This window comes from Symphodus melops (assembly GCF_947650265.1).
Source record: "Symphodus melops genome assembly, chromosome: 14".
NCBI classification, from domain to species: domain Eukaryota; kingdom Metazoa; phylum Chordata; class Actinopteri; order Labriformes; family Labridae; genus Symphodus; species Symphodus melops.
Genome location: NC_136704.1, coordinates 13452297 through 13473477, shown reverse-complemented (window position 1 = coordinate 13473477; position 21181 = coordinate 13452297). Strand labels below are relative to the sequence as shown.

The 21181-nt window shown below is 40.8% G+C and overlaps 1 protein-coding gene across 2 annotated transcripts in view; it reads right to left on the bottom strand.

Moving 5' to 3' along the window:
* The window catches only part of LOC306835013 (contactin-associated protein-like 2), a 195939-nt gene that overhangs the window by 82774 nt on the left and 91984 nt on the right, over positions 1–21181 (bottom strand). Inside the window, exons 4-9 of one of the 2 annotated variants that reach the window (XM_079361383.1) lie at positions 17755–17902; positions 8641–8693; positions 8294–8456; positions 7756–7940; positions 2813–2956; positions 111–372 (exon numbers count right to left, since the gene is read on the bottom strand). In XM_079361383.1, coding sequence (XP_079217509.1) covers positions 111–372; positions 2813–2956; positions 7756–7940; positions 8294–8456; positions 8641–8693; positions 17755–17902 — 955 coding nt within the window. The remainder of the gene's footprint in view (positions 1–110; positions 373–2812; positions 2957–7755; positions 7941–8293; positions 8457–8640; positions 8694–17754; positions 17903–21181) is intronic. The other variant, XM_079361384.1, reaches the window with a different exon arrangement.

Below are 21181 nucleotides of genomic sequence, written 5' to 3'. Positions count from 1 at the left end.
CAAACATGTTGAGCATGTAAAGTATTGAACTTCCATCCTTTTTGCTACAGTTTGAAACAGATTTGAATACAAACGATGTGTGTTCATATGTGGACATCATCCAAACTCACCTGATGATAAATCCACCCGGTTGTTGCTGGTCCCCTTCGTCACGTTGATGTGAACCACCACCTTGCTCTCCTCCAGGGAGATCTCCAGAGTGCCGTCATCGAGATTACTGAAGAGAAGGAGCACATCAGGGTTCCACGTACGAAACTGAAAGCTCACAGATATTGTGTTGTGATTGGCTCGTCCTGGAAGCTGCAGGAAGCTGGTGGCGTTAAAAAAGACCGAGAAGGTGTGGGACTCCACGCAGGAGAAGGACAGGTTACGCTGTCGAGACACAAAGTGGGAGAAAGACAGAACATTAAAGATACTGAGAGTGAAATGTCACAGAAATCCGACCCCCTTGAGGCCTTCTTTATGAAAATGTTAATATGTATCGAGTGTGTCAAACACTTGAGGGTATCAGCCATATTTTTCATGGTTTCATGCTTTTATTTCTTTGAACCCCACCTATGTGTGATTAGCTTCAGAAGTTCAGTGTTTCTTTTAAACCAGGGGGGGAACAGCATTTTGGGGAGCTGTCGAAGAGCTCGGTCACACTGGCAATCCGTACCGTGCCGTACTCATGCACAATTGCCCACAATTTCATTTCTATATTTAAATATTTGGCTTGTATAATTATCATATTGTCATAGTGTCATTATTCACATAGTTGTCTTCTTCCCTTTTGGTTGTCCAGGACTCACCTTCGATCTGAGTGTTTATATGTGGGGATACACGTATCTGTAGTGCACTTGGAAGTGTTCTTTCTTGGCAGCTGGTCCAGTAAAGACATATCAGGGTTCGGGATTTTGGGCTTTTATTTTGAAGTCCCATGAACTAAACTGTGTAGTTTTGTTGCTTGCGTGATACGATGAAGTTGAGGCATTGGTGCGGTTCTGTTGTTCCCCCCTTGCTTTTATTAAACTGTTAACATTTGAGCAGAAAATGGCTTTGTTCAAACAACACCTGTAATGAAGCTTCAACTACACAACAACAAGAATACAGAAAGTGTTATTGTGTTCACTCTCACCTGTCTGTCTCGCTGCCACACTCAGTGATTCAGAGTGGGTACAATAACAACCCTTTCCTTTTTTTATCTGCTGATAATCAATGTGTAGACTATTCTTGTATAAAACTCATCATACTTTTGCATGTCGAAGCTCTTTAAAGGTCCCATATTACGTCTTTTCTAGTTTTCTATGCTCCTTAGTGTGTTTTTCACGTGTCTTGTGTGTGTTTAGGCACATCTATTTGCAAAAAATCAAATTATGCGGAAGTGCGGCTTCAATAGCAGTATGTAACGCTAAGCCCCCCTCATTGAAAATGTGTGGAGTGACATCAAAAGACAAATATGTTACTGAGCCCATTGGCTTGTTGTAACGAGCACAAGCTCCCCTCGACTGACTACCATTCTCAATATGGTTAAAAGGGGCGGGACATATCCAAGAACAAAACTGAACAACTGTCCAATTACGAGAGAGCAGATAGGCCAACCAATCAGATCAGACTTAACACAGGCGGAGAGCATTTTTTCCCCCACTCTCTCTTAATTAGGGACACTGAGCGTTAGAAACACAGGCAGATGAGAGAGGCTGCATGGAACAGCGTCTGTGGGCCGTAAGGGCCGTGATCGTTGGCCTGCAGTATACTCTCCGACCACCAGAGGCAGTATCATCAGTTAGAAGTAGTGGAACTTTATAACGCGACACGCGCAACACTCAGCAGTATAACCACTTCCTCCACAACATCCTGTTTAGCGGCTCGTTCTCCCAGGTCTTATCTAAATGCTGCATATGGTCGCCCTGTGCTTGGGTAAAGGTTGAACTATTTGCCGCAAGTATTCGTTGCTCTTTTGGCGGCGACATACACGATGTATCATATCAAGGTTCTGTTTTAAAAGACGATACAACGCGAATAGCTGCTGAAGCACATAGCCGCCGCCATTGTTGTTTGTTGTCGACTACTGCGCATGTCCAAATGTTTCGTCTTGCTGTCACAGCGTCTCCGTGTAAACGGGGCCTGAATCTGAATGGAAACGTAACGGAGAGGTTCTTAAAACGAAAAAATAATGACAGCAACGGGGGCAGCGCTAAACAAAACAGACTGCTCATTTTAATTTCAACAAATCTACCTAACTTCATTGAGCACCTAATTTTATTGCTTTTGTTGCTAAGTTTATATTGTGTTACTTATTTGACAAACATGCACTTAAACATGGTTTTATATGAGCAAAATTAATTAAATGATCTTAACTTGTGCAAGGTTTTATGCATAATTAGCCAATGTATAGGTTATATATTGATTAAAAAACATACAAATGAAGAACAGGATTCGTTATTACAACATAGTGACACAAATAGCTATTAAATAAAAATGACCGCAAAAGTTAAATCAGAACCATTCACTCGATTGGGCCCCAGACTACCTTGCCCTGAAAATGTTGGGCCCCAAGGTCAAAAAGGTTAAGAAACCCTGCTTTAGTTGACACAAATTCGATATATGAACACCAAAAAGGCATAATATGGGACCTTTAATCACTTTATGCATCAAAGGTGATGATGCATATAACGTGAGGGCGCTCATTATTAAATATATTGGGAAGGTTTTATGACAATGCAGTGGGAGAATATCATGATGAATCATGTTCCTCTGTTTAAGTCTGTCACTTTAGTGGGAAGATATTCCAATCAACCTCACTAAATTCGACGTCTTGTTGCGTACTTACAAAGCTGGAGGTGTCGAGCTTCTTTCTGCGGGCCAGGTCTGTAATGTTGTCTCCATTGTAGTTGATGCTCTCCAGGCAACCTTTGAAGTTCTTCCTATCGCCACCCGATGGCTTCCCACTGTATGGCATCCCTCCAAAACTCAACTGGAGAAAGGTAGACACAAACCAGTTAAAAAAAAAAAAATCACAGGTTCCTTCACCTTTGATGATCTTCTCACTCTATGGCTTGAAATTTATTTACAGTTACTGATGTACACTTAAAGATCAAATGGTTCCTTGGGAGAACTAAGTGGTAAAACTATGTGAAAGGAATAGGTTTAGATATTCATATTTGGCAGCAGAAGCTCAACAGTAAAGCTCGTTTTATCTGGAGCTTGCATGAACAGAGTCTCTGGGTCTGGTGGGATTGCTGTGTGGGTTGTAGCGGTCTAAAAGCTATGTGCTCTGTTATGTAACTCATCAGTAGAGCATAGGGTGTAATTAGCATCAGGGGTTTAGGTGTTCATCCTTTTCATTACGGCACAAGTATCTTGTGTTTATTCCAAGTTAAACAACTACAAGTTTCATTCTGTAATTAATTAACCACAACCAGATCAAGCTTTATTGACACTGCATGTGTTTACTAATGTGGACTATGATGAAAATTTAGTGTACACAGTTTAGCGTGGATAAATCCAATCATTTTTGGCCTTCTCTTAAGAGGTTGACATGATTCGCATTAAAAGGTCCTGTTGAGTCTGAAATAAGACTGGATACTTGTGATCATCCTGGAGCATCTCTTGAACCACCCTTACTAAGCTTTTTTCAAACGGTTTATCTTATGCACCAAGACGCCGTTTCAGGGTTTATTCTACATTTTGTGAGCAACATTGTCCACAGACTTAAAAGTCATGATCAAAAGATGCAGAAGTGAAATAAGAACGGTTGTGTAAAATGTTTACCTATATACTGTATGTGGTGGATGTGTATGGTTATTTTTATAGTATGTAAAATGTGCATCCATGTGATTTTGTAGCAGTTGTTTATTTAACCATTCCATCGATAGAGGAAATGTGGATCATTGAAGTGGCAATCTCCCCCAAAATCAGATTTAAACAATATATTGTCACGGGTCGGGTAGAAAACAGTGTGGGAAGGACCCAACTGCAGTAAACAAAATATTTATTTTAAAAAACAGAAACTAAATCAAAAAGGCAAAAACACAAAACAAAACTTACTCAAAACTAAATCCAAAGTGTCTCGAAAACCAAGTGATAAAAAACAAAGTAAATCCAGGGAACAAGAAACAGACGACAGGCAACGACGGACACTCATCACAGACTAACACTGGGAAAGACAATGAACCGACAAGGGACTGAGGAAAAACACAGAGACTAAATAGACAAGGTTAATTAGACACAGGTGAGACTAATGAGACAGGTGAGGACAATCAGGGTAATCACACAGGCGGGAAACTCAAGGAACAAAGACCACAAGACCAGAACACTTGAGGACACCACCAAAACTAGATATACAAAATAAAACAGGAAACACCAAAGACTAGACTTAAAACACAAAACAGGAAATAAACTTACAGGCAACAGGGAAACACACTAAAGACACACTAAACTATAACAAGACGAAACACAGAAACAAAACCAAACCATGGCACATATTGTGCATTCTGTGAGAACAAGTTCTTTACTGTCCTTTTGTCTGCATGGTTAAAAAAAAGTAAATCAAATAGACCTAATTAATATTCAATTAATATTTATTTTTTCCAATTATTGGATTTGTGGGACAAACCGGAGCGAACCGGGGAAAACCCACAATGATGGTGTTGAGAGGGGAAGAATTCTTTGGGAGGTAAGGTGGAGTCAGAAGGATTAGGCGCTGGTCTCCTTCTTCTTCTTCCAAGACTTTGGCTTTCTCAGTCCAATAGCATGTCTGAACTTCTTGAACCATGAAGCCTTCTCTGGGACCTCAGCCTGGAGTTCAGAAGAGGGATGCTCCTGCTCGCCCAGCTCAGTCTGATGCTCCTCTAAACGTTTCTCCTTCTCAGCCTTGAGCTCATTGGAAAGCTCAAAGTTGAGCGAGGTCTGGAGACTGAGCTGAGCTTTTACTTCTTCAAGCTCTCTGATACAAAGGGCCTCCTCCGAAGCCTTGTTCTTCTTCATTTCGTTCTCCTTTGCCATCTTTCTATTGAGGGCTTGTAGCTCAGCTTTCAAGTTCTTGATAACTTGTTGGTCCTTCACCACCCTGTCTTCATTTGACTGGACCTCCTTCACAAGTTTACTTTGCAGGGTGTCAGCCTGATGTTGGACACTCATGACATCTCTCTCATAACGTCGGCTGAGCTCAGTGAAAGAAATTTGGAGTTTCTCCATTTCTTCTTGAAGAAGCTCGTTCTTCTCTCTTTCTACCCGGAGCTCAGCAGTGACATTCTTCTTGCTTTGTATTTGTTTCTGTTCAAGCTGCTTGTCTTCTTTCTCAACCTCTTTCCTGAGTAGCTCCTGCTCCTGCTCTTCCAAGAGATGCATCTCTAGTGGACTCAAGGGGTCTTTTTCAGCTCTCAGGTCGGAGATCACGTCTTCATCTTCCAGAGACTGTATTGTCTCCTCGAGCTCTGGCTGAAGGATGTCGGCCTGCTGTTCTTGGACGACATCGTCCTCTCCCCTTTGCATGTTCTTCACAGCTTCCATCTCCTCTGCTGTCCGTTGTGTGATTTCAGGAAAGTCATCACTGGAAACCTGCTGTTCCTCCACATCCACTTCTTCCTCGGATTGTGTTCTTGTCAACTCCTTCTCCAACTGATCACACACCCTGATTCTCTTTTTTCTTTCTCTCTTTTTCTTTTTGTAGCTTTCCCTCTCCGTATTCAGGTCTTTAACATCTTCTCCAAATGTATCGACAAAGTCTTCCTGCCGTTTGCATTTTCCAATGACCACTTTTTTCGAGGTCTGAGCGTATTTTTCTGATTTTCTTTGTCGGGGCATTTTGACCGGCTGGTTGAATCACTGTTAAAAGGAAAGCTGATGTGAACAGTTGCAGTTGATTCTGATGAGGTTAAGTTGTCTGCCTTAGTTTTGAGTTGAAGATATCTCCTTGTCTCAGTAATGTTACCTCTGACAAATCTGAAATCCGAATGACTGAAGAGCTGATAGCCAGCATATATACACTCTAATCATTGCTTTGATGACACGTTCAGGTTCCATTTCCTTTTGATGTGAGTTCCAAACTTTCCTCTATTTTACCCTGCTAAACTTATTCACGTTTTCAAATCAAACAATAACAAAATACATGAGAATTTAAAATGGCCGTAAACAAGGTGATAGTTCCAATGGAAAGTTACCACAGCAACCGTTGCCACAGCAACCAGTCCTATTTGGTACGAACAGAAATTTCTTCAGCGTTGAGTTTCAGGACCAACAAATGTTTGCTTAGTGAGATGTTCTCCTCTTAATATATATGAACACTTGTTTCCTGTTTCCTTTTTTAATATCTCCTGATTTGACCATTTCTCATTTGAAATGTTTCGTAGATTTAAATCCCTTGAGGTGGAAAATTTTGTATGAAAAACAAACCAACTGGACAAACCGATTCTTAAAATGGAGGTCGGATAGATCTTATTTAATTTTTCTTCATGTCACTCTGACATTACTCTGAACCAAAAAACACGATTTCTACTCCTGGTATTAATCTCATGAAAGCACATCCAACATTTGACAACAGGATTTTTTATGAACTAGTCTGACACAGTTCTTAAAAGAGTTCAAACCGAGTTAAAAAAAATAGTTCCAGTTGTTATACTTAAAACTGTGAGGACACAATGTGTGGACTGGGAATCATTCAAGAAGAAAGGCTGTGGTTTGTGGGGAAGATATGTGATGAGAACAGAATTGAAGCGAAGCGATTGCCAATAAAGAAGCATCTGCTGGGACGTGCTGAAGGGCAAACAACGGATGGAAATCTAAAATGTTTTATTGTTTTTTTGCAGTTGCACTGCATTTTTATTCAGGCATAGCTGAAGTGGAGATGTTGGGAGACGGTCTTCAATCACTATTATTTGTGTGTATGTCCATCTCTTAAATATATATATATATGTGAGTGTGTGTGTGTGTGTGTGTCTGAGGAGACACTACAGTTTTCTTTGTAATTACTTCTCAGGGTATACACAGTTGCAGCTTGAAATGTAGTCTACATGATTACATGGTAGCAGGATACAAACACACAGTTAGACATAGGATTTGCAGAATAGAAGTGGCGCAAGGGTACTCATTTGGGGATCACCAGTGGGATCCATTCAGAGTTTAAGAAAGACACAAAAACACACCCAGGTTGTATAGCTTAGCTGCAAACTAAAAGGTAAGTACAAGGTCTGTCAGCTAAAACCACCAAGAACCCAGAACAAAAATGCAATTCCACAGCAGCATTACTCCCAAAGCTGCACTGTGCTGAGCTGCACAAACAGCCTTTGAATCACTAGTTTAGGTTTCTGAATGACTTAACCCGTATTGATACACAGAATGACTTCAATTCACAAGAAAGTTAGTTATTTCTCGATCTATCTATCTATCTATCTATCTATCTATCTATCTATCTATATATATATATTAATACCCTGCAAATCATCATCTGATATTTTTGTTATTTAATCTTCAGGTTTTTTTTTTTTTTTTTCAATTGAAGTCAGCAGAAACGTTCTAACAAAGTACAGCAGCTGCTGTTTAATCTTTTGGTACCAGGTGGTTTTCATATAAACATGATGTCAGTCTGGTAAGTCTCACAAAGACGCAGTTAAAGTGCATGTTTGTCTTACACGGCTGAACACATTTTCCTGTTCTTTCCTGGTTGTATAGCTTTGTATAGTTTTTACATGCATGTTTGTTTTATGTTGGTTTCTTGCATGACATCAAACAGATCACATTTACCTATCAGTATACTCAGTATTATTATTTTCTCACCTCATAGTCCAAATCGAGGTGGTCGAACTCTCCGTTGGTCCTGAAGTGCTGAGTGTGTCCGTCCAAGGTGAAGTTGACGTTACGACGGTATCGTTCAAGAACCACTGAGTGCCAGTGATTGTCGTCCAGGAGGCTGCCTGTGGTCACAGAGGTATGACCCAGGATAGAGCCGTACTGATTACTGCCTGGAATAAACAGAGCATTACAAAAGAAGTTATTAACACAGAAATATTGGAAACTGTAATGGATTGATTGACCATTTCCAAACCTTTAGGCAATGCTACTCTGTTTGGATCTGCCATTTGCATGCGTTAAGCTGAAAACTTTGAAAGGGTATCTGGGAGATTTCTTCTGAACATTTCACATATTTTTTACTTGTAAAAAAAAAAAAAATGTATGATTTAAACTAGAAATATTTTTAATGAATTGTATACGTCTTCTTTAAGTGTGACTCTTTTAAGAATTTAAAACATCTATAAATGACTGATATGGAGACAGGTTTATCTTAAGTTTTACTGTGTGTAAATAAATGACATACTTGTTTCTTCACCCAGGTTTATCTGCAGCAGTAGTTTGGCCTTGTGAAGCTCCAGGGTAATGTAGTCTCCCTGTTGGCCCTCCCCATGAAGAATCACACCATCGCTCTCTGACGTTTTAAACCTCAATGCGATCACATCTTTAATGATCTTCATCTTCTTCACCTGGGAGGTGAGAGAAAGAAAAAAAAGAAACACACAGATGTGGTTCTTTACCGCCACAGTAACACATTTTCAATCAAAAAAATATAGTTTATAGTATATATTTTCAATTCAAATTATACATTGTTCTTCATTTTAGAATGCATTGGCACTCTCTTTAGTGATATCAAGGTTTTCTATTCCGAACCTTAAAACGGTATGAGATGACACCCTGTCCATCAAAGTTGATCACGTCTGCCCCTAAAAACACACAAGAAGGTAGACATAAAACATGACAGACAAAGAGACAGAGAGTCCAAATAAACAGTGATGTAAACTGTAACTGAAAAAAAATAATAATAATAAGATTACACTCTTATTGCTGGATCATGTCATTAGACATCGAAGCAAAAAAAAAAAAAATACTATTTACTGACATTTACAACAACAAATATGTTTTCTTCAACTGATTCTGAGATTTCTTCTAGAAGGAATCAAAATTCCTGGCAGAAAATGGACTCTATGGTTGTGTCCACAGGCAAACAGTGACAGCACCTACACCCCCAGTCCACCACAGCACACTGTCTTCACCGCCACTTTACTGCTATATTGCGGCTTGTAGAGATGGCAACAAACATCCAATTCAAGCACAAGACCTTAAAAATACCCTCTTCTCTATTGTTGTTTTTTATCAGCTTTCTCCATAGCGCCTGTTCGCATCGCTTCCAAGAAATATGTCAGATGTTTCCTTTGGCAGTAAGGTCCCCACTAATCTGTAATAGGTCTGTAGCTTCAGTGGTCAAAAATATGAGGAGCAATCTCGTTTCACCACCTTGAACCAAGCGTAGCCTTACAGTTTTCCCAGCTCAAGAGATAATGAGGGCAGGATGCACAGCCATTAAAAAAATACAACTATGTTTGTAATGATTAAAAGATTAAAGCAATTGTTTTTAGTTAATGCTAAAACAATATTTGGTTTGTTTTTCGCATACAAACATAACATGAAACAGTGCTGCAGTCTCCAATACTGTTTCCCGGTGTGCAGTCTTGCTCTGTATCAACAACATATCTATGAAATCATCAAGATATTTTTTTAGTCATAATAGGCTTACATTTTTAAAGTTGATAGCAAGTGTAATTATTTTCTATTTGGTTCATAATGAGTAAAATTGAGAAATAAAGATATGGTCACCTCAACAGATATTCAGACTAGAAGCACAGGAAGGGCCTTTTTCAAACCAACCCCTACACACTCCCCCTCCGTGACGGAGTGCACTCCGTCAGAAGTCACACTCACAGCTGAATGAAGTCCCCTCCATCCAGGTGGAGGGTAGAAATACAGCAGCAGGCTTTGGGACAAACTTCACTCTCTCAGGTGGAAACAGGAAGTGTGTGTTACCATGGTTTCTCAGCGGCATCCTGGGGGAACGGCTTATTATTAATATACGTAATACATTCTGTAGAAGTCTTTATGTAGATTATTTTTCTCGAGTAAATTTACATTAGTGTAGACTTATAGCAAAACGATCCGATGGAGCCCACATTCTTTATTGTAATTTATAATTTAATGTTTAGTTAATTTATTATAATATCAAAGAACAGGTTGTCTTCAATGAAAGCACAGACAAGGAGACTATAAATGAACATCACAGCTGCAAGACGTTTATTTTTTTGTAGCCGAAATTAAGTTTTACAAAGAAATCGAAAGTAAAACAATGATAAATAAATAACAGTGAGAAGTTGTCTGTAACATGATTTAATATTCTTTAGTTTTTGCAACAGTCCCTTTAAATATGAAACACAATCAAATAATCACGTGAACAGAAGGAAGAAAAGAAGAGGAGGCTTTTATTTGATCTTTAAAACAATAAACAGGTGAAGTTGTTCACGTCTGTATGATCATATTAAATGTCCATATTAGTTGGAGCAGTGTTGTTCAAACACGAACACACGGAACTTACTTTTGTACAGGTCACTCCTTCCGTGACTACCGGACACAATAGGCGTTACACGTGATCATCGAGTGGGCATCGGTGCAGACTCGCTGGCGGAGGGTTTTATGGCCCACTACCACTCCCTGCTAAGTGGTTTGAGACGGACTTAATATGGCGGACCCTCCGCGTGGACGCGCAAACGGAGGGGTAGTGGGTAGGGCGAGGGTGTAGTGGACGGTTTGAAAAAGACCCGAAACCACCAGGTGTTTGCCCTTAATTGGCTGATTAGATGATGGGAGGAGCCAAAACTCAGCCAGGCTTCAACCAGAGCAGATGTCTAATCAGCCCTGATTAAAAACACCTGGGTGTGCAGGCAGGTCTGTACGACGTGCTAATCTGAAGGTATGAAAAGGAGCAGTATTGTATATTCTGGTTGAGGAAAAGAAGGTTTTAAATACAAACCCACGTCCTTGCTTTGAAGTTCTAAAAAAAGAAAATATCTTCAGTTGTCAAACAGAGAATAATTGTCACGATCGTGCAGGCAGGAAACAGGGAGGAGGACCCAAGTGCAGAATACAATTTATTTTAACAAAAAGGCAAAACAAAAACTTACTGAAAAACTAAATCCAAAACGTCTCGAAAACCAAAAAACCAAAAATCCAAAAACCAGGAGGAGAAAACACAGGGAGCAGGGAGAAGCAACACATACCAGGACCACGAGACCATGACAAATACAACGAACCGACAAGAGACTGAGGAAAAACACAGAGACTAAATAGACAGGGGTAATTGGACACAGGTGAGACTAACGAGACAGGTGAGGAACATCAGGGTAATCACTAAGGCGGGAAACACAAGGAACAAAGAACACAAGACCAGAACACTGAGGACAAGTACAAAGTAAAACCTAACACCACCACCAAAACCAGATCTACAAAATAAAACAGGAAACACTAAAGACTACACTTAAAACACAAGACAGGAACTAAACAAACAGGTAACATAGGAGAACACAGAGAGACACACTCAAGACTAAAGTAAACACAAGACTATGAAACATTAAAGCACACAAGGGAAAAAACCACACGAGGAAACAAATAACACTAAGGACAGAATGAAAACTAAAACAAGAAACACAGACAAAACCAAACCAAACCATGACAATAATTAACTCATCAATAGAGACATGGGCAAATGTGGCTCAGTTGATAAAGTCATTGTCTCTCAATCGGTAGGTCAAGCGTCCAATCCCCAGCTCCTGCAAAATGTACTATGTGTCCTTGGGAAAGACACTTAACCCCCTGGATTGCTCCCGCTGCTTTGTCAGTGATTTACAAATGCTTATAAATGGGATTATTTACTTTTTCCTTCTCTTGTCACTTTCTTTTATCTGACCCCTGTTTTCTCTCTTCTTTCTTTGGCTATTGCTCCCTACCCCTCTCGTCATCTTCCTCTGCCATGTATATGGTTTAGAAAAGGGTTGTATTTGACAGTTGTACGATATTTGCAGGTCTCGGAGATTTGCTCAGACAGCGGTTGCCCGCTCTGCTCAGTCCTTGATGTCAGAATGGAGACATTGCTTTGTATTGTGGGCCATTCCACCACCTGCAGAACACTCTCAGATGTAGAAAATGGTACAGACACAGGGAGAGGGGTTGACCCACTACAGATGCAGAGCAACGCCTGAATGTTTCCCACTACAAGGTCTTCCACTGCAACTGTAATGGCATGTACCCTGGATAGTTTCAATTCTAGCACCTTGTCACAAGACACGTCATCCTTTTTGGACCTTGACTAAGTTCTAAACCACACTCTTCATTTTATAGAGCTGAGTGTATAACTAGCAAAGAAAGGTCCATATTGTGCCCATCTGGCTGTACCTTGGCACCACTGCAAATGAGGCTTCTCTCTCAATGTGTTTTACAAGGTTTTAAATAAATACAATTATGATCTATCTCAGCAAGTCTTTCTATATGAATCAAACACTGTTTTATGAGCAGGAACATCCTTTTTCCTTACAGGATTTTGTGGGCTTTTACTGGTGGTTGCTGCTAAAAATGCCTGATAATGTGGCAGCGTGTTTTAAATAGTAACCACATTTTTAACACTCCACATCACCTGCTTATTTTGTTGCACAGTTCTAGATTAATTTGCATTTAATTATCATCCATTTCCTACTAACTAACAACTAACTAGTGATTACACCAGAAACACATATTCACCTCCTCGCTCTCCTCTTACTACTTAGGTGGTACTGGAAAGCTTGCTCAGCCAGCCTATATTGTGGACTTTGAAAAGGCCTATGAGAGTATCCATCAGGTTCATGTCAGTGGTACGTCCAAATATGGCTGCCATTGCTACATGCCATCCAGTCTTGTGTATGACCAAAGTGGAAGCTGTGTCCGGATCCTCAGGACAAAGTCAGACATATTCCTGATACATGATGGCTTCCACCAGGGTTGCCCCTGGTCACCAATTCTGTTGTCATTTTATTGGACAAGATCTGAAGATGCAGTCTAGAGGGGGGATGCAATGGGGCTGTTTGAAACTGAGTGTGAAGCGGCTGGGAGGAGGGTCAGCACCTCTGAGTGTGAGGCCATAGACTGGTATAGTAATGACGTATTTTTGTAGGCCAACCCGAAAAAATGGCGCCGGTGGTTCCTAAGAAAATTCGCCTATGGGATTTTTGCATTGGATTTTGGATCATTGCAGAAAATAAGCTCTGTGTCAAACACACATTTCTGACGCGTTGCTGTTTTGTTCAGCGGGATAATCTTTACAGATGAACATCATTTATATGAAGTTTGAAGAGTTAATGCAGCCGAGAGAAGTAAAAAGCTAACGTTATGCGCTCGCGAACTACACCGCGGTCGATTTATAATGACGTCACGACCGTTATGCTTCATCGATCTAATCAGTGGATTTGACAAGATAGCTAAACGTTAGCTTAAAAAGTTGTTTAGTAACTTAATATTTGCAAGAGCACTGAAAAACATGACTAGAGGCTGCAAGGAGGATTGGGGAGAGAGTTCCCGGCGTGATGACGTTTAATGTCTGCAACAACCACTGTAGTTTCAGTTAGCTACTCGTTAGCAACCGCCATTTAAAGTTCGCGTAAAAACTTTAAAAGTCACAAGTGGGATCTTAAGTAATATAGTTTTTCTCGTCTAACAAAACGTCAACATCTCTTCAGCTTTTGTTAACCACAGACCTTATTTCAGGCGTCTAAACACAAACCCATTCAAAATCCCCATTGACTTTCAGAGTTAGGAACCCATGGCTCTAAAATGCTAACTCACTTCCTGGTTTTAGGACTCAAAACTACACCAGTCTATAGTTGTCTGCCAAAAAAATGTTAGATAGCTCCCTCCAGGTGAGGAGTGAGTCTTTGTCCCAATGAAGGAGTTTCTGTGTCTCAGGTTCTTGTTCACAAGTAAGAGAAAGAATAGGTTTGCAGATACAAGTGGCGAAAATGAGTTTCCTCTGGAGGGCGTCATAGCTCAACCTTAAAGATAGGATGAGGAGCCCAGAGAAGAGCCGCTAATCCTTTGCGTCAAAAAGAGCACGTTGAAGTAGTTGAGGGGCATCTGATTAGGATGTCTCCAGAGGTTTTCCAGGGTACTCCCAGGGAGAACACCCAGTTGTAGACCCAGGGCTCGCTGCAAGGATTTATGCATCTTTATCGCCTTGGAAAGCCTTGAAATCCCCCAGGAGGAGCTGAAAAAAGGTTACTGGTGAGACGAAAGTCTGGTATGACTTGCCTGTTGCCACTGTGACCTAACCTAAGATGGAAGAAAGTGGATAGATGGACAGATGGATGGATGATGGATGGACATTTGACCCATGTTCCAGCTGTTAAAATGGAAAGGAAGCAGAGCTTATTGGCTACATTAAAGCGAGTCAGTAAAGTAACTCAAAATGTTTAAGCTTCACTTTCGGTGAGCTACCATTATATACACCCTTTCATACAGTTCAAGTGCCACCCGAAAAAACTAGTTTATAGTTTTTTTGTTTTGTTTTTTGTCAGGGACGTTTGACAGTTTTCATCATTTTCCATGATATCTCTGTGGAGAATTAACATGAATGTGGACATCAGTAAGAAGTATGGGCTCTTTTATGACCAGTGGTTTCATGTCTAGCTGTCTAACTGAGAGAAAGTAAGGGCCATAAATGAATTTTAATAAAGGTGTCTTATTTTAATCTTAAGACGGGAAAGCCAAAAGAGCCCTCTTGATCTATTCCATGGTGATTTATCTCGAGCAGATGAAACCTAATTACTTCTGGGAGTCAAAAATAATCAAAGTTTTCTCCTACTGGCCAAAGAGCAGCTCCACTTGCTGGCGAAGTTGATGTCAGAGGTGACCGTTACAGAGAAAAAGTGAAAACTTGTTATCTTTTCTGGCCCTGATTTTGCTAAGCCTCCACCTTTCCTACTGTTGTTCAGTCCTACATATTCCATCTTGTAAGGTGAGTCAATGGGGTTTCATGAAAATATTATTGTTATTCAACAAATATAACCTTGTGTAAATTATGCAATTCCAACAATGATTGGATAGTAGAGTAATTAAAAAAAACGAGAAATTAAGTTTGAAACACAATTACCTTCAATGTTAATAAAAGCAAGAAGATTTGGAATTTGAAGAGAATCCCAGTAGCAACATTCAACATAGCTTCTTCAACATCTCTTTCAAAAACCAGGCCAAAGTTACACACACACCATACTCAACACAACCACAGCTGCGAGAATAATAGGTTTCCCCATAACCAACCGAACAGAACTCAAAACAGAACAATCACATGCATTGCAACCTCAATAGAACAGGAAATCACACATCCATTACACACCAACTTCACCCCCACTTCACTCAGGGTGGAGGTACAGAGCACTGAGATGCCGAAAGGTTGGCCTTGGGAAAAGTTTGATGCTGTCATGGCTGCCCTGAAGAAAAGGCCTTGCTGAACCAGCCAGAGTGGGAACTTTAGATTGCTGTTTTACATTGTTGGTTTTATACACTGTGTTTTGCTTATGTACAGTTGAACAGAAAAGGGGCTGTGATAAGGAATTTCCCCATGGGAACAATGAAGTCCAAAGTCTCAAAAGTCTTTTATAACATTTTAATAGCTAACGCACTGTTTGAAGAATTGTGACAAGTCACTTGAGAAGTGAGAAGCTGCTTCAGAGAAAATATAATACAATCTATAAAGTCAACTGACTTCCAGGTCTAGGTGCATAACTCAATTCTTCCAAAAATAAATGTCAACCAGCTTTTCCGAGGCTTCTTGACAGCCAGCATCACAACATTTGTTTTTGTAGTTGGGGGAAAAAAAAGTTGAGTTTTGCTTGAATAGCACCTCACATAATATACAACTACTCATAACACAATATGTTCCAAGAAGGCTCTGTTCTGCAATCTGCATCAATGAGTGTGCATCTTTCTAAAACAATGTTTCAGAAAGCTTATCAATCAATCTTATGTATATGTTATACCTGCAAGACATTTAATGCGGACAAACTGCATTAACCAAAATACACTTTAAAGTGTTTTTGAACATTCATTTGGGTAACCTGAGTGTCTATTGACCCACACAATATTAAATAAACCCATCCAGTCCTTTGTTTGTAGTCTTATAACATAGAGAAAAATGCTCAGTTTCAAATCTTCTCAAATTGTAACACGGAAATCACAAATTGGATTCTGGTAAAAAAGATTAAAAAAAACCTTCCCCTCCTTTGTTTTCTCCACCCATTGGCTCCAACCCCAGCCTAAAGCAAAACTTTTGTGCAGGTCCGCCATTTTTTTTTCTCACTACAGAAGTGTGATATCTACTGGGAAAGTTCATGGGGGCTCATTGCATTTAAAGAGACATACACATGAAAAGCTGGTTAAAACAGGGTCACAAACCTCTCCTGCTGCTTGATTCATGTTATATTTGAAGCAAAGCTCAGCACAGATGTTTCATTTAGACCACAGTGGACTGTTTGAAAAGGTGGAAAAGGGGCATATTATGTCCTCTTTAATGCTTAAGTAGCAAAGCCCTCCTTTGCAGAACTTCTACATTTATGTGCAACTGTTAACAAATAAAGGAGGAGACTTTATTCTAGTCAAAAAACAGCAACAGAAACTAGCTGTTCCATTGAAGCACAAAGGTAGCGGCATGTTACCCATTAGAAATGAATTATTTAGTTGAAGCAGTTTGTGTGTGCTCTCGTGTCTTCATTAGAGTGGACAGGTGCTTTAAACTTAGAGCAGGCTGTATATCTCTGTTTTATTGCTTTGTGCATTTGTGCATTCACTTGTGCAGCTCTGTGTTTGCAAAACCTCGTCATCTTTATTTTCAGTGACTTACTTTTCTTCTAACATGGGAAGGAAATGAACAAGGGAAATATAGTGAAATGAAAGCAAAAGGGTAAAGAATAACTTGAATGCAATACATGCTTTTGTATTCACTCAGACACATAAGCACTCTCACAGATGTATTCACACAAGCAATCCCATCTCCAGAATAAAGGGTGTATGTGCGTCACTTATTTCTGTACTTTATTTAGAGGCTTAATTGAAAACTGTTATCAAAATCAATTTGGCAGCCTTTAATAGGATGAGAGCTAAGAGGCTGTGGGAGAGTCAGTTCCTCGGATCGTACATTTGTAAAAAAAAAAAAAAAAAAGAAAGAGAAACAGTTCAGAAAATTTACAACTGAGAAATGAAAGGCAATATTACTTCTCTGATGATATCACTAGAACCTTAATAATGCACATGCTTTGTTTCCCACTACCGACAGGCTAGCAAACCCTCCATCAAGGGCATACTCTGAACCTGCCACCTTCTTTACAGAAACACATTACAATATTAGACAGGAAGTCAGTCAAAATCAGGCTTGGATCTGTGTCTACTTGAAGCCCATTCAAACATCATGGAACAACTCATCATAAAGACGGAGAGCACATTATACAATCACTTAATTCATCTTCCTGCTGTGTGGATCTTCTCCTGCAGGTCTAATCCTAAAGGTTAATAAAGTTGTGGCTTCTCATACGATTCTAAATTTAATTTCATCTTGACCAGGCTTCTTCCTCTAGGTCATCAATCCACTGTTAAAGCTTTCTAAATATGACTTTGAATAACTTTTTATTGGCTGATGTAAAATGTCAATTTTTTAAGAAGATTAACTGAAAAGAAAATGTTTTCAACTCATAAATAGCAGACTCTTGTCTTGCCTATTTTTTATTCACACTTAAAATTGCAGTCTGTGAACATTATTCATGCAGCGTTTACTTTGCCACAGGACATCATCAGTGAAGGGTTTTGGTGATATTCAAATGGGAACAGGTTTGGCAAAAGGCTATATTTTTGTGTTCTGTGTATGTCTGTGTGTCGTTCTTCACTCACAGTATGAACAGCCGTACACTTCTATACGCAGGCCGATCCTTCCTTCCTCGCTCCAGTCCAGTGGGACGATTCGCAGGAAGCGCGCAACGATTCCCTGCTGCAGTTCATGGAAGACTGAGCTCTCTGAGTTGGAGTTCCCAGAGAAGGCCTTTAAAAAAGCACACACATACACACACACACACACACACACACACACATTTAAATTAAACACATCATACTGCAAGCCTGCAGTCAAAGAAGCGGCTCTGAGATTAAGAGCATTTGTATTTGTTCCACTCATCACATCCTGCCCTAAGGTGCAAAGTAAAACATACAAAATAATTATGAGTCTACATATTTAGAATGCCTGCCATCAGACTCTCTGGCTGCAGGGAACTCTGTCTTGTTTACAGCTCAGTGTAGATGTAAGACACTCCCTGTTCATATCGCTTCATATTTAAGCTGATTTCAGGCTCTGCAGAAATTCCCTGAGGCTCTGTGGTTTTCAGTCCCCTGTATACAGTATACTGTAAACATTTTGTACTGAACATTTACTAAGTATACTTAAATCACAGCCTCTAAGAAAACATCATACTGTATTTTCTGCAAACAAAATACTGTAAATATGTCCAAAACACTTGGCAAACAGTCCGATTTACTGAAATGCAGTATACACGAACAAAAAGTGTATGAGACAAAAGCTTGGAATTCTGTGTAAAATAACATCAAAACACTTTAATGCTGTATGAGAGCAAAAAGTCACCAATGACATAAAAAGAGTTCAAAGTCAGCTGACAATGCACAAGCAGCAAAATAATAGTAATGGGATTTGAGCATACCAGGTATTTAGAAATGTAATTTCTGCTCTCCACTGGAAAAAAAAAAGAAAGACCTTAATTAATTATGGCCATTCCCTGTGTTTTTAATAAAGCTAGAGCTTATGTACACATTTTATTTAACCAGTTTTTCCCCCCATTGTTTTACTGATATAGTTCAAAGTTTACCCTTAGCAAAAGCTTAATTTGCTGTCAAGTGTTGCTGGGACCATTTAGTAAGACCTTGCATTCGGTCGGTGCTGACAACTAATTTAAACACATGACTACAGTACATAATGAATAAGAAAGTAAAGCCTCATTATGGAACATTCAAATGTTTGATTATATATTAATCTAACTGCACATTTTTGGCAGAATTCACATTCCTTTATGCGTGTATGTATGTCTGTATGCATTGTGTGTGGGTGGGCCTAGTCCACAGGGTGTTGTGATGCGCCTAGTGCAGTAGTTAGAGGGAAGGTGCATGCCTCCTTTCCATCTGCTTGCTACCTCTTGCTTTCAGAACTGCCGCTGGCTAGCCCTTGTGGTGAACAGAAAAGCAGCTTATGCATCAGTCTTTTCCTGCCAGTACACAGCCTCTCCATCACCAAGACTCCTGCCAGACCACCACGAGGTCACACATGGATACTGGGGCTTTGCGGCCCCAGGCTAACTTGGCAGGAGATCTCGGAGCAGCAGTGGGCCCCAGAGACATGGTGTGCAGGCCCACCATGGTGGACACGCCCTGGCACTTGTCATCCACTGCTCCGCTGCCTTGCGGATGAGTCTGGGAGGACAAAAGGCTAAGGGAGTACACCCTGACAGAAAAGCAATGTGTTGGCGGCACACGGTAGGCGGTACTCCGAAAAATTGGAGATCCGGCAGCCTCCTGCAACTGTTGAAAAGTGCCGGTCGTCTTGGGTCCCCCTTGCCTTTGGGTTACGCTCTTCCACAGTAAAAAAGTGCTGTTGGGATACGTGCACCCCCACTCAAAACAATTTCTCTGCGCAGGTATCCACCTCTGCTCCGGTGAGACCAGCAACCGGTCAAAGTCTGGTGGCGAAGGGGGCTCTGATGATGGGAGAAAGGTCTGAATGCACTGGAAACTCCTAGTCAGAACCCTGCACACCAGCAGCACAGGGCTATTCATGGTCGTTTGCAGCTGGGGCTGAGTGGCAGCTGCTCCCGGCAGACCCCTGTGTGACTCAGCAGCCCTATTCAGGAACCACACTGCTTACCCCAATCGGGGAGGGGCCTAGAAAAGGTGGCCCAAACATTGCCCACTCAAAACATCCTGGATAGGGAACCGCACCTATCGGGACATTCCATACAGTGGTCAAAATAAACAAAAGAAAATAATCCCTCTCAAACTGGCTACATGGAATATTCAAACTCTCCTGGACTCTGATGCCGTCACCAACAGGCCTCAGAGGAGGACTGCACTCATTGCAGCAGAACTGAATCGCTACAAGGTTGACATCGCTGCACTCAGTGAGACAAGGTTTTAAGAGGAAGGCTCCCTGAAGGAAGTAGTGCCAGGTTACACCTTCTTCTGGAAGGGAAACCCAGCAGAGGGGCAACTTCAGCATTTTGTAGGCCTTGCAATTAAAAACACACTCCAACCAAAACTCCCAGAAACACCAATTGGCATTAGTGAAAGGCTTATGTCACTCAGGATCCCTCTGGCCAAGAAACGTTATGCCATCCTTCTAAGTGCTTATGCACCGAGACTTCCATCGAAGGATGACGTGAAAGACCACTTCTATGCCACATTACATGAGGCTCTCCGTCACATGCCCAAGATCTTATTGGGGGATTTCAATGCCAGATTGGGGCAGGACAGCACGGTGTGGAGTGGGGTCATTGGTAGCCATGGCATTGGTCAGATCAATGCCAATGGCGTGCGGCTTCTAAGCCTATGTGCTGAACATAACTTGACTATTAACAACAACCTCCTTAAGCTCAAGAATAAGCACAAGACATCGTGGATGCATCCACGCTCCAAACACTGGCACTTACTGGACTACATCATTGTGAGACATTCTGACACGAGAGACGTCTTATCTTATTAATGAGAGGTGCGGAGTGTTGGACAGACCATAGACTCATTATAAGCAGGATCGGGACAATCTCCGCCACTCACTGGCTGAAAATCTGAGCGGCATTGAAACCGTCCTGAGCACTGATGTCTCCATTGATGACCTAGCGTCTTCTCTCTAAGACAAGGAACTATCAGGACTGGTTTAATGATAATACAGGCACAATCACCATCATGTTCAAACAAAAACATGAAGCACACACGGCTTTACTCAACCTCACATCCGCTCTTCTCCGCCAGAAATGGATAACATCTAGGAGAGAGGTGCAGTCAAAACTGCAATCCCTGAAGAACGACTGGTGGATATCAAAGGCAAATGAAATACAATCTTATGCCGATCAGAATGATATGCACAACTTCTATGATGCAGTAAAAAAACATCTACGGCCCAAGAAACTGCTCAGTCTCACCGCTGAAGTCTGCTGATGGCACCACACTCATCAAGGATCAGAAGCTCATAACCAGCAGATGGGCAGAACACTTTGAAGCCCTCCTGAACCAGCCATCCCCAACAGACCCATTAGTCCTGGGTGAG